This window comes from Garra rufa, chromosome 4 (assembly GCF_049309525.1).
Source record: "Garra rufa chromosome 4, GarRuf1.0, whole genome shotgun sequence".
NCBI classification, from domain to species: Eukaryota; Metazoa; Chordata; class Actinopteri; order Cypriniformes; family Cyprinidae; genus Garra; species Garra rufa.
Window position 1 is genome coordinate 52,266,776 of NC_133364.1, and position 14,921 is coordinate 52,281,696.

General features: G+C 35.7%; 1 protein-coding gene across 1 annotated transcript; it reads left to right on the forward strand.

The window, feature by feature from the left end:
• Positions 1 to 6,687: 6,687 nt before the first annotated feature.
• LOC141332719 (uncharacterized) lies at positions 6,688 to 11,756 on the forward strand. The gene is made up of 2 exons (XM_073837688.1): positions 6,688 to 6,841; positions 10,757 to 11,756. Exons 1-2 carry the CDS (start codon positions 6,757 to 6,759, stop codon positions 11,419 to 11,421), a joined length of 750 nt encoding a protein of 249 aa, XP_073693789.1. The 5' UTR covers positions 6,688 to 6,756; the 3' UTR covers positions 11,422 to 11,756.
• Positions 11,757 to 14,921: the final 3,165 nt, after the last annotated feature.

The window sequence follows — 14,921 nt, forward strand, 5'->3', positions numbered from 1 at the left end:
GATGAAAGGTTTCTCTCCTGTGTGAACTCTCATGTGTCTTTTAATACTTTCTCTTTGATTGAAACATTTTCCACACTGTTGACAGGTGAAATAACTTCCTGTCTCTGGAGTCTTTTTTCTTGAGGGAGTCATTTTAGTCTGTGACCAACTAATAGATTTTTCTCCATTTATGAAATCCTGATCTTTCTCTTCCATTTCATTCAGTACTTGACTCTCCTCTTTCAGTGCCATCGGGTCTAAGGTGAAAAAAGACAAATAAAAGTCAACCCCAGTTTAAATACACAAAACCGCATCAAAACATTCAAACATGTAAAGTGTCAAAACTAACATACAACTACATCCTATCTGCCCTAAGCCAGTGGTTCTCAATTCCAGTCCTCATGCCCCACCTGCTCTGCATATTTTTCACGCCTCTCTTAATTAACGCACCTGATTCTGACAATCAGCTCATTAGAATTGACCATATGCACGGATTACTTCCTTGTTTAGTCAAGTCAGCTCAGTCGTTTACGGTCAACTGTACTGTGCCGTAATATGATGGTACTTTGTTCATTTTCTCTACATAATCCATTCACAATTGAAGAAAAGTGTTGTTTGTCTAGGAGGACCAAACGTCCATGTATACTGTTTCAAGAATGACAAACGCGAGTACAGCAACATACGTGAGTAAATCAGCTAAATATGCGCGAGTCAATGCTATGATTGACAGCAATAACCGGACGAAACATCTGACAAGCTGATGTCAATAAAAGAGCTGTGCATTAAATGATTCAGACTAAATTCAGAGTAACAAAACAACAGCAGTAACAAGTATGTGTTGGTTAAATATAGGCTATTAGCTTTTACAGTTTAAGATAAAACTTAAAAGATGTAGTTATTAGATTATATAAAATATTTCAAATTTCTATCGATTCATATTGAGTGCATTATTTAATTTTTATACCATCAATACTTAACTTATTTGTAGTGAACTATAAATGAGTATTTCAATAATTCACCCTTATAGGCTGTCTGTGACTGAGCTTATTTATTTACTTATTTATTTCTTTTAATGACTTTCTCCACTTGCTATACTATATACGTTATTTTATAATAAATCGTCTTGAAAAGTATAGGGAGTTGAAATGGCGGCTGCCTAATAATTAATCCTCTGCTGCCATCTATTGGTTATATGGATAATTCCATATCATTTTTAGCCTAAAAAAGACTTTGTTTTCCATGAAAAGGCATTGTTTCCTGTCTTTATGAATGAAAACTGAGTCCTTGAAGTTAATTTAATTTCACAGCTGTAGAGTTGGAAAGTAATAAAGACTTTAAAATATTGTAAGATTTTAAAAATGTGTTCATGACTATAAAGGCAAGTTACTGATTATCAAGAATATGATTAAGATGTCCTTGAAGAGAAGTATCGCTAGCTAGCTAACGTTAGCCTAAACATCTTATATTAGTGTTTAGCTGTCAGCATTTAAATGTATGACTATGCAGGTAGTCTCTTGGGATTGCCAGGCTCCCGTTTAAATGATATGTTGTTAAATAATTTGAAACTGAATGTTCATGCTGCTATTATTATTTATAATGTTGCAATTATTATTATTCTCCGTTTCTGATAAGAACGAGGCAGTAGATGAGTCTCAAGAGTTTCCTTTATATATATCACATATAAAATGAGCTTTAGCGAAAGATTACGAGCTGGCTTATCTTTCTAAAGAACGCTCCGTGCATGAGGTCAGTTGAGCTCTGTGCATGAACTGTGTTCCAACTGACATGGTCCCTAAACAGTATTCATTGTTTCCTGAGCACTGGAAACCTGTTTTAGGTTTACTTCAGTTCGAAACATTCATTCAGAAATTTTCGCTATGCCACCACCTGCAGCGTCTTCACACACAGACTACAGATCTTACTAGAGAAGTGTGAATGTGACATCTGAAAATAAATACAATTTCCGCAATGTTTTGCACACTTTAATGACGTTTAAATGAAACACTTGCTTTGAACTGGAATCATGGCAGGATATACTATGATGTCCACTTTGCAGGGAACTTACATTTGAATAAAACAAATGTCATACACGCTAATAAATAATAGTTTATGCTAATAACTTTTAAACCGCAAAAGCGATTTTTAACAAATTTACACCCACTGGCTATGGATTATTTGAATCCCTATATTCCAGTGGAAGGGTTATTCCCCATTTTACATCCCTGTGATCATTCCCCATTTTAATTACTTTGAATGTCTTGTTCTGAGTGTCTCTGCAACCATCACTACTGCCACTGTAACAGTCTATAGACCTCCTAAAACAAATGAACATTTCATGATTGAATTTGCAGATTTGCTGTCTGCGGTGCCTCAAGTTTGAGAGAACTCCTGGGGATTTTAAAGGAACACTCCACTTTTTTTTGGAAATAGGCTCATTCTCCAACTCCCCTTCCTTGACCATTACACTGGAATGGGAGTGTAGTTCCTAATCTTATCGGCCTAGAAAATCACAGCTTTACATTTACAATCTATGCTTAGTGATATCACCAGAACAGGAGAATGGCTGAATGGATTTCAATACGGTAAAACTCAACTTATTAACTCAGGGGGGAGTTGGAGAATGAGCCTATTTACAAAAAAAGTGGAGTGTTCCTTTAGCACTCATGTTGACAATAGCCAGTTTGGGCCAGTGTGTACCAGAACACGCCTCTCTGAAGCAAACATCACACAACCCCAGCATTTGACCAGCCAGGGGAAGATTAATATAACTATATTACCAATGTTAGAAAAAGCACCCTAAATACTGAGGCGGCTGATAAACTGGTGTGTGTCTCAGTCCAGCTTGAGTCACCAGATGAAGCAGTCAGCTGCTTCTTTACATGCTTCACTTTCAAATGATTAGCCATATGTGAGGTTGATGAATGATAGGTGAATGTTTTTATTTCCTGCCTGATATACTGGAATTAGACCTAGAACACTATTCAATTTGTACAAGCAAAAATGATAATGATTGTGTAAAAATATCATCTTAAGGAAGCTTCTAATATTACATTTCTAAATAACTCTATAACACACAAGTTGTGTGTGGTGTTACCTAAATTATTCTCATAATTCATTATCCTTGTATATGTACTATTAAGCCAAGTAAAAAACAAATGCTAACTCACTGGATCATATACGAGCTAGTTTCAGTCTGTCTGAAAATATCATGTTGCTAAAAAATCATTGAGTGTTTGTTTCTTCAAATTTACATTGTGGGTCTTAATGTGAAGAAGATCTCACACATGTGCCACTGCTACGTGAAGAAGAGAAGAAACACTCATCTCAGATCAACTTCTGATGATACATTTACAACTGAGGATGACTGAAGATCAAGATCAGAACAAATGTTTTTTTTTTTTTTTTTTTTACATTTATTATACATTATTATAAACTTACTGTTATCTGCTCTTTAAATCAACTAATGTAGGCAGCACACAGTAACTATAGCAAGCTGTGTCAGCTGGAGAAATGTTTCAAATTACTAGCAGACTGATGTTTTTGAAGCTCTGAATATTGTAATATCCAAGCTTTAATATTACAAAAATCAAATGTTTAATTACTACTCTCATGAGATTCTTAAAAAACATATTAATTTCTGTACAGCTGGATGTTTTAATAAGGATCAAATGAGTTCAGCTTTGAGAATAAAACCAACCTGTTTGTTTCTCAGTATCTTCATGTTTGACTCTGAATGTTTCTTCAATCTTCATGTCTTCACTCTCCTCTTTATTAAACACCATATTTATAATAGCGTGTCACGTGGATCTCAGTTTATTTTTCAGGTGTTTTTCTGTGTGTTTGAACACTTTGTCCTGTTTAAGATGAGAATAATGAAAAAAATGGAAATAAATAAAAAGGACATATAGAAGATTACTATTTGCATTAAGTTTAACTTGGTCTTTACTGAAACAGCATGCTACATATATTAAAGATTCATAAAACGATTGGTATTTTCGTGTTTGTTAAGGTTTTGGTCATCAGCGTGTGGTGATTCGAAACAGTGATTCATTTTGCGATTCAATTGAGCCCGGACAATGGTGACTGTGTGTGTGTGGTTTATGAAGGTGCCGTGATTGATGAAGAGCAGGTGCTGGTGATTAGAACTCAGGTGAATGTGATCGTTGGGTGAGTAAGGTGGAAGAACCTGGCAAATCCATGACACTATACAAATCAACACACTACACCAGATACAGTATTTAGGACGCCAAAGTGTTCATTCACTAGAGTGCCAGTGTCCTGAGAATCTCTGAATTAAGTAGAGGAACTGAGGCCTAAATGTCAATAAAATTATTTGTGTCTAAAATGTATTAAAAAAATAAATACGACCTCACATTGTTTCAATCACATTTACACACTGCCTCCGAAACTTCTGTTCATCATAAAAAAAATCAGATCAGGTTAGATTTTTTTGCGCTTTCTCATCCGTAACAATCATTTTGATGGAAAAGGATGACAAAAAAGAAAAGTAAAATTAGACAAAGGTCATGACCTGTCAATCAATCAAATTTTTGACAGGAGCTGGCGGGTATTCTACTGAGCAAATTCAATTATGAAAATATGAACATTTCAGACTCATGTGCAATGACCTTGAATCTGCAAATTGCTATTATAAATACTTTAGCAGCAACTTTTCCAATTTCCAATATTTATGTAATTCTCAAAACGTTTGGCCACGACTGTACATTATTTTTGTACTACTGTATAGTTCTAGTTACCAGAATGAAATTCACTTTTTCTGCTTGTTTGTTTTTCTTTTCACATACTTGTTGAGATTTTAGAAGGTGCAGACATGTTTACCATAAAACACTGGTCAGAAGAAATGGTCAAATTTTAGTATTTCTCAGTGTTATGGTTTATGCATTTTTGGTCAAACACAGAATTGAGCAAGTTTCCAAAGTTTTGACCTGTACTCTCTGTTAATCTGTATATATTATATACACACACATTTTATATAAACATTGATACCCATACATTTATATTTATATATATTTTCACGTTTAAATATTTATATACATTTATATTTATTTATTTATTTGTATATATTTTGTGTGTGAATATGAGCAGTGTGTGTAATGTAGTTAAAATGAAAAGTTTTCCCCTCTGCATTCTGACATATTTCTTAAGGGTTTATTGATGCATTGTTTTGTTGTTGAACGAGAATTTTCTCAAATTCTATGAAATGGTGTACATGTATACTATACAATAAAAACATTCTAAGAAAGTAGGGTTTGTTGTTTTTCCATGTGGTATTGAGAGATTTGTTTTTTTCTTTGAAATTTGGAGCATCACTGCAGATATTTGACTCATTGTTAGAATTTTTTTCCGTTATAACTGCCTTAATGGTTTGATGTTTTCCTACTGTTTAATACAAAAAAAGAAATCAGAAAAAATTGCGATACATGCTCCAAATCCCTAGACTTAGCAGGATGTCGTGATTCCATCTCCGGTTGACAAAGTAATTTGGTCTGGTCTTGTGTCTGTGTGGTGACTGTAGAGATGAAGATGGTAACTGAGAGTCCCTGACACTACGAGCTTAATGGTTACTTTTTAACATTATAATCACACTTGAGCACAAGTTATATGATGCCAGTTTTAATAAAGATAATCTGGAGAAATGCAAATCACATTTTATTAACATTTAGAATAACTATAAATTCAGACAGTCAAAATCAATCGATTTAATCTTTTACAGTCAATTCTTGAGTTATTCATGAGTTCATGAAATTTTCAGAATTTTTTTCCAATCCTGTAATGTAAAGACCAAGATACTGGAGTTTTTCCTTTATTAAGAATGTCACAAATGCTCTGTAGTTTATCAATATTGGAACACATTTTACAGTTGCCTGAGTTTGGATATCTATAATACTTGATATAAAGCTCAAATGTTCTGATAGTTTGGGGGTTTAACATCTTAGCAATTCATGCCTTCAATATCTCATATACCTTATTATTTAGAATCGTTTTCTAATGTAAAATGCTAGTAAAGTGTTAGCGCACATTTTAGAACACGAGACTTTTATTTTGTTTTGGCGACATGACGTCATAAGGCTACGCGCTCCTGTGTGTTTGATTCGGCTGCAGAAAGGTATGCGCTTTTAATCGTTTGAAGTATTTAAATAAACAGCTCATAAATACTTATATACTGACATTAATGAAGGTGGTTTTGTGTGAGTAAAGCACATCTGCACGAGCAACAGAAAATGTGCGTTTGTATTCTCTCCCTATATCATCAGTTTATCATAAAAATTCAGTCACTGGCAAGTAGTGATGGAGAAACAGATCTTTTCGAAACACGAGTCAACTGAATCAATTGCATCACAAAATGATTCAGTGTTTTGAATCGCTCGAATCAGCGAACACTGACGACATCTGCTGCTCAAAACACTGGAAATGCAGAGAACAACAAACACAAACATGTTCAGCGACAACTATTACAAACCAGCTGCAAATGTTTCATGATAAACTTAATCTCCAAATCAGCAAATACCAAAATATAAATCTTAATACAAATATGATTTTTCTATATCATTTTGTTAATTTGGGTGACTGACTCCTTTACTAGGGCACTGACTGCTGAAATAGGGAGCTGCTTGAGATGCACCCAGAGATTTAGTTTGCATTTATTTATTTACTTTTTTGGTAATTATTCTCTTCTTCAACAGGACAAAGTGTCCAAACACACAGGAAACACTCCTGGTGAAGCAATTGAGATCTTTATGACACACTATTATAAAGATGGCATTTATTAAAGAGGAGAGTGAAGACATGAAGATTGAAGAAACATTCAGAGTCAAACATGAAGATACTGAGGAACAAACAGGTTGGTTTTCATTCTCAAAGCTGAACTCACCCATTTCCTTATTAAAATGTCCAAATCTACAGAAATGAATGGTATTATTGAAGATTGTTACGTGAGAGTCGTCTTTAAAGTGGTTTAATTTGACGTGAAACGGGTCGCCTCATGTAGACAGACATGTTGAGATCACATGACCACACAAACTATAACTCTGCCTTCAAGTGAACCTTAGAAGATTGTTTAGTGTGTGTAATGACATAATAACAAATGTCTAAGTTAGGGAACAAATAATGCAGAAGTACTGCATTAAGTAGTATAACATTAAATACCTTACATAAATATCTTCTTGTTAATTGAAAAAAAAGAGAAAAACTTAATTATGCAACAGTATGCAGCAAAAATGTTATTGAGTTGTAAAATATGAGCAACCAACTTCAATCAACATTTTTCTTGACATGCTTCATTAATTTTCATTATCAGAAGCACTCACTGTATTATCTTGTAAACAACCTTGTTTCTCCAGCTGACAGAGCTTGACAGAGTTACTGCTGCTGTCTACATTTGTTCTTCATAAAACAACTTTAGAGAGCAAATAACACGACCATTGAGTTTAAAACTAACTGCTGCATAATAGATCATTTAAATCAAACTGATTGAGATGAACAGTTAAAATCAAAGACACAACTTGTGAAACATGGGAAAAATCTGTTATGACTTTCATATTTTTTATCAAACTCAGTAGTAAATGTATCAACAGAATTTGATCTAGGTTGATGTAACTCATGTAGCAGCACACATGTGAGGTCTTCAACACATAAAAACACACACAAATTTAAAGGGAACAAACTCTTAAACTCTTAACAACCAGATATATCCATCCTAGTTAAGGACTAGTTAACTTTCTAAAGAAGTAGTCAGATTGTGTGTTAAAAGTGTTCACGAGATACCAACCTTACGCTAGCCGTCTTCTCTCCACAAATGATCCAGACAGATGTGGTGTGCACAGAGGGGAGGGGCTGTGTGTGTGTGTGTGTGTGTGTGTGTGTGTGTGTAAGGGGGAGATGCGTGAGTGGCAGAGAGATGAAGAGAGAGCAGGGAAAGGAAATGCAGTTGAACGAATTTGTTGCGTGTTTTAAATAGCGTACAAAAGAATAACGGAACGCAATATGTGACGGTCGGTACTGGTTTTATTTTTTTTTGGTCGGTGTTGAATCTGTGGCGGTCGGAATTTAATCTGTGGCGTACCGCCACAGATTCGTCTATGTGTGGGAAACACTGGACAGGCGCCAGAATATTTTCTCTAACGGGGGGCTAGTCCAATATGTGGGGGTGCTACGAAATAATCAATATTCGTGACGTAAAAGTTACTTTTTTTTTTAAAGAAAAGCAGCTCTGGTAGCCTATACACACCACATTTAACAGAAGTAGCCTATAATTAAAATTTTATTTAAAACGGCCTTTTAAATTATATTTAAAACTGACACGAATGAAAAAAATAGACACAAACTTAAAACAAGCCCTGCATTCCAGCCCGAGCCCGACGGGCAGCAGTGAGCGCGCTTCAGCGCATTTTTTTTTAGGAGTTCCACAAATCCGCAATCAAGCGCACATAAAAGGCTAACGCATTTGCCTCACGATTGCCTAAAGATTCCTGTTCCTGAACAAGAGAGCCCATTCCATTTTTTTGGAATGGGCTCTCAGCACATAAATTTGTTGATATTGTTTGTGAGGGAACGCAAATATACATAAATCCTTTACAGTTACGAATAATAGCTATTACTCTTACCTTTACGTGCAAAAAAGTCAGCGTATTTTAAGATGTTTGCAATGCAAGTGATCACACTTGCTCCTTCATGTCCAGTAAAGCGTGCGTTTAGCCTCCACTCTCCGCACAGACGATAGAATATGAGTCTAATAACAGCGCACATACAGGTTAAACGTTTAAAACTAACATTTTGATATGCTTGAACTCTTTAATATCTATAGATTTTATTTTAGGCAAGTCGTGATGATTTAAGAAAGCTAAATTGATCAAGCATATGAACTCACCGTCTGCCACTGGTCGCTTCTTTTAAAAAAAAAAAACGTTGCCTATATTTAATGGGAAAAAATGCTTTAAACGTTTTTTTTTCTAAATTAACTTCAAAAAAACTGAAACAAAATATAATTACATTGTCATTTGGCCTATATACAAAACTGAACTATTTTAATAGCTAAAAAAATGGTAGTATAAGCTGTTTTGGGAGAAGTGGCCAAAAAAGACGATCTTGGGTGGGAGTCTGGCCAGTCTCTTACCAAGAATTCTGCCAAGAGCTGGGCTAGATTTTAGGCTCTTTACACAAAACAACGAAAAATACATGCAAAGGAAAGACTTCAAAGCTGGACAGCACCATGCGCTCCGTGAGACTGGGTTGTGCGCTCAACATTAACAAAATTCATTTGAATGCGTAATTCAACTGTGTATACTTTACACTTATATTACAAATTAAATGAACGGCACATCTCAATCTTAGTGATGATGTAATGGATTAAATGTAGCCTAATGCATGAAACTGCGCTCACATGACGCGTGTGTAAGAATACTGTGACAAACAGCACGGGACAGCAGCACTCCTCTATCTCAGCTGGTTGGGGGGGCTAAACCGAGATATTCACAATTCTAACGGGGCTATAGCCCCCTAGTCCCTTTGTAGAGCAGTCCCTGTCTGCAAGTGAGTGGCACGTCTTTCTTTATGTACCTAATTATGAAGGAAATAATAAACATAACCATATATGTGACCCTGGACCACAAAACCAGTCTTAAGTCGCTGGGGTATATTTGTAGCAATAGCCAAAAATACATTGTATGGGTCAAAATTGTTGATTTTTCTTTTATGCCAAAAATCATTAGGAAATTAAGTAAAGATCATGATCCATGAAGATATTTTGTAAAATTCCTACTATAAATATATCAAAATGTAATTTTTGATTAGTAATATGCATTGTTAATAACTTAATTTGAAGAACTTTAAAGGTGATTTTCTCAGTATTTAGATTTTTTTGCACTCTCAGATCCCAGATTTTCAAATAGATTGTCCTATCCTAACAAACCATATATCAATAGAAATATCGAATATACGAATAAATTCAAAATTACATAGACCTTAATATAGTTATTCACTGTTTATGTATACAAATCATACAGATTTCTAAATGAGCACTGTCTTTTGTAAACATATGTTGAACATCCAATGGTTATTTTTATCTGATGTACGACTGTAATGTAGGCTCTATGAACGTACATTTTTAATAAACAGAGGGAATTCCCAACATTAAACAAATAACTGTTTACATGCTTATGACGTTTGCATTGTGAAAATGTACAGTGAGACTTAAGATATAGAAACACTGACTTGTTATGTGATGTTTTCTCAATAAAATCGTATAATTTCCTATTCATTCAATAGAATGTTTGCAAATACTAGGGAATACTAATATGGCGGCGCGGTGGCTTCACTTTTATGACTTCATGAGCAATCTAGTTCTCTCTTATAGATCAGTGGTTAGATGCCAAATGCTCTCGTCTCATTCAAGAGGAGGGAGATTGAAGATCAAGAGATTGAAGTGGTGCACACAACATATTTGCCCACTGGCAACTATAGTTGCGCACATTCAAATACAATTTTCAAGAAAAAATAAAATAAAACTTGGGGGAAACTCGTAAAACTTGTAATGCCATTGGATCCTGTGTAAACAAAAGGCAGGATCAATGCCGTAATGGGTGTGTCGTAGTGAGGATGCATGTTATCGTGCAAGTTCAACTTGATCCTTAGGGGTTTGAAAACTGCCAGTCAGAAAAATATTTTGGTGAATTACAGGCAACACCTCTTTCAGTACCATCTTACATACATGTTGTTGGCAGAAAGTATTTTTTAACTTGTATTGGTCTTTTTGCTTTAGACATGATGCTGCTGAAAGAGAAAAGTGAAGAACTAAATGAAATGGAAGATAAAGTACAGTATGACAAACTTGATTACACTAAAGAAAAATTGTTTAGTTGCTCACAGACTAAAAATACACCTTCACAAAGAAGAGCTCAAAAGACAGAATCTGGAAATAATTTCACCTGCCAACAATGTGGAAAGAGTTTCACTAAAAAACAAAACCTTAAAATCCACATGAGAATTCACACTGGAGAAAAGCCTTACACCTGCAAACAATGTGGAAGAAGATTCATTATAAAAGGAACCCTTAACAGACACATGAGGATTCACACCGGAGAGAAACCTTACACTTGCGACCAGTGTGGCATATGTTTTACTCAAATAGGAGTCCTTAAAAGGCACATGAGAATTCACACAGGAGAGAAACCTTACACCTGCAGACTGTGTGGAAATAGTTTTGTTCGAAAAGGAGGCCTCAAATACCACATGAGTATCCACACTGGAGAGAAGCCTTACATCTGTCAACAGTGTGGAAAGAGTTTCAGCCAACAAGGAAACCTCAATGTCCATATGAGAATTCACATAGAAGAGAGCTTCATCTGCCACCATTGTGGTAGAATATTCACTAAAAAAGGATACCTTAAAGTCCACATGAGAATCCACAGTGGAGATAAAACTTAACATTATAAAAAATGTATATGCCCTTAGTGTGGAAAGGATTTAAAGCAACAAGGAAACCTTACAGACCACATGATAATTCACAGAGAAGAAAAGCCTTCCACCTGACAATGGTGTGGGAAGAGTTCCTCTCAACAAGAAAACTTCAAAATCCTCATGATCCGCTGGCCTTTAACCTGCCAACAGTGTGGATCTGGTTTGAAGTCACATGAAGCATCACGTTGAAGACAAGCTGTTCATTTGTCTGAAAGGGACAGTTCACTCAAAAAATTGTTGACCCTCAAGTTGTCCAAAACATGTATGAGTTTCTTTCTTTGATTTATGACTCCCTAAGTGGATATACACAGGCACACCTGCTGATTTATCACCTGAAGACTGGCGTCCTTTGAAATATTCCATATATTCCTGGCGAATGAGGAAGTGTTGAATTGGTGTATTTGTTATTGCACTGTAATATTCTGGTATGGACTGATTTTTTATTTGTTCATTCCGTATTTAATAAATTCTTTATTTGCCCTCATGAGTTAATTTCTTATTTGTATATTTTAGTCATTTGTTTAGCATGTTGTCCTTTGATTTCATTGTCAATATTGTAAATATTACTATGTTCCTTCACCACAAAGGTAGAGATTGGGTGCCTTTGAACTCAGAAAAGAACACTGTAATTGATTTGCTGTACTTTCTGTCACATATGAAAATGTAAACAGTATATTGTCCACAGCTCATCAATGTAATCTGTGTGATTAATGCCTCCCTGAGAATACCTATTAGACATGGCGTCAGAAGCGTAAAGATGTCAGTTCATCCTGCCAGAAAATTTCAGTTTTGATCGCCTTACAGAGTGACAACATGCAAACGGGCTCACACTGTCCTGCAGCTGAACACCACAGAGGACTTCATGACAGCAGAGGTGAGTTGCCATCTGAACGCAATTATTGGCTGTCTGCTGGTGTCACAGTGGAAGCTGGCACAGACACCAAAGGAAACACTAAAGGATGAGCAGTTCTGTTCCAAACAAAATTGTGAAACAATTGTAACAAAAGGATGGCCAGAATATGCTAAAAGTGTTCCCATTTCAGACTGCAAAGTGCATACTAAAACAAGAGGACCTGTTGTTTGCACTAATGTGTTTTTGAGCTGCTCCTACCTCCTGTACAGGGGTCAGGTCAGCTCAGTAGAATTGCTCATGGGGAAAAAAATTGTACTACTCTTTGACCCTTAGACTAAAATAGACAAACAAAGCAAAAAGAAAAAGAATATCAAGCATACTACTAGGCTTGTGATCAGCCAATGACAAAAGAAAGAAAAGATGGAGATCAGGCCTGGATTACCTTCATTCTGAACGTCTCGGTCACTGAGCGGATCCTCCCAAGCTGGTCCAAAATGGCAGAGGCCTCAAAGCCAACAAAAGGATTGGACAGATATGACTGTTATGACGTCAGTTTGAGCAATTTCATCTTCCCTTACTTCCCTTGCTGTCAATCAGGAACTAAATAACTCCATGGTATTGGAAATAAATCTGAACTGCTAATAAAAGCATAATTTTCAAGACATTAACCAAAACAACAACATTTTATCAATATGAATGAAATTATATGGATGGCTAATAAATACTTTAAACCTCTTAAGTTATCAAAGGAAAACAAGTCAGCTAGACAACAGCTTCAGTGTTCTAATAAGGACTTCTATGAAGGCAACTGCAAACAATGATCTCTCTGTCTTTCACTTTCGGGCAATCTGTCCACAATGAGACAATGAGGTTTGTCAGTGAAAGCATGTAATCAAACAAATTACTTAAACACACCTTTAAAATTAAGCAAAACATTTGAAATGTTAGCATCAGGGTTGCTGTAAAATCATATTTAAGACTTTTTTAAGACTCAAACAGAAAAATTAAAACCATTTTTGCACAGCAAAATAAACAGCCATTCAACAGTTTTAGCGTGTGAGTGTTTATTCAACGAAATCTGTAACATAAAGACTGATACATCTTAGTATATTTTTTGTAGCTTAGAAGCTCTTCTCTCAATTTCTCTATCCAAAATATCATCTTCGAACATAACGACATACGATTCGTCATTCATTTTTGTGGTCAGCTGTCTTTTGTTAAACGGTGCAATACCAAACCTGGCTATATATGCCATTTTATCTCTGCCACAGATGTATGTTTTTACATGCTCTGAATCAGGAAATACTGCCTTCAAAATATCCCAGCCTGTTATTTCCCAAATGAGGCATTGAGCTGAGATTAGGAGCACTTTCTTAACCCCTTACACTCTGCGGCTATTTGGGGGATTTCCGCCTGCATTTGGCCTACCTAAATTCAAATGGTTCCCCTATACACATACAATGGAGAAAATTAAAAAAAAACGGTTTCATTGTATAGAAAACCATTTAAACTACATAATATCAGTGTAATTATTTATAAATAACATTATATAGGTTTCAAAAACTACAATAAAAACAAAAAAATCATAGGCGCTTTTTGATTTTTTTTTTCAAAAGTGTTTTTTTGAAAGTCTGTAACTCAGGATTTAGGTGTCTCAGTTCTTTGCAAATTGTTTTGTTTGATTCCACTAGGTCTCAGATACCAGAAAAAAGATTTTTTCATATAACAGTTTCTAATTGAAAGTTATTGAATTATAACCAAAGGGAGTCACATTACCCCTTTTACCCCTATTTCCCCACTTTTTCCCCCTAAAAGTATACTTCTGTTTCTTAGCAAAAACAGGTTTTATAAAGCATATTACCCCTTAGAATACTATTTTACTATGTACCATAGCACTTTTCATGATTATTGACTGAATTATGTTTCATTTTTATGTTTGCCTGTGTATTTACTGAAACACCTACTGTACTTTATTGTCAATATTCAATATACACTCAATACATAGCTTAGCAGATTATTTTGGTGTCCTTTACGTTTCAAAGTAATTATAGGAATAAAACAAACCTGAATAGAAGCGCTGTAATACTTATAGACGCGCTTATGAGCCGCGGATCCTCTGCTCTCCATGGAAACGGCCCGTTATTTATTCATTTAGCGTCTATTTTGGATAATGGCGACCGCTATATTCCTCTGAGACATTATATCTACACTCAAAGAGTCCAAAAACTACATATCCCACAATTCCCCGAACCGTCGAAGCATCTTGTGTGACCCGGAACCTCTCCATGACACTTCTTCTTCTACGCGCTGGATATGCGTCTGTGTCATCGTTCACAGCTGTGTTCAGCACAGCGGGCGGCCGGAGAGTGTAATCTGATCTACTGAGACGCTCTGAGCGCGGCCGCAGACACACACGCAGCTGCTTGAGCGGTTCAGAGCGCACACACATAAGAGCGCAATTAGATGGAAAAAGCGCGTCTGGCAAAACAACGGATTTCTCAGCAATGAAGCAACGCAGAAACGTGAGAATGGTCTCGTTTGAAAGAAGAGATCCTAATCTAAAAGATAAAATGGCTTTTTGTTTAGTTTGTGGCTATTTGCGGCTAACTGAAGC

What these genes read in the sequence shown, in the direction of transcription:
- LOC141332719 (XM_073837688.1), top strand. Translation starts at nt 6,757, where the DNA reads ATGGCATTTATTAAAGAGGAGAGTGAAGACATGAAGATTGAAGAAACA. An exon ending in AGATACTGAGGAACAAACAG is followed by an intron (nt 6,842 to 10,756) that starts GTTGGTTTTCAT and finishes TTTTTGCTTTAG; the next exon opens with ACATGATGCTGCTGAAAGAG.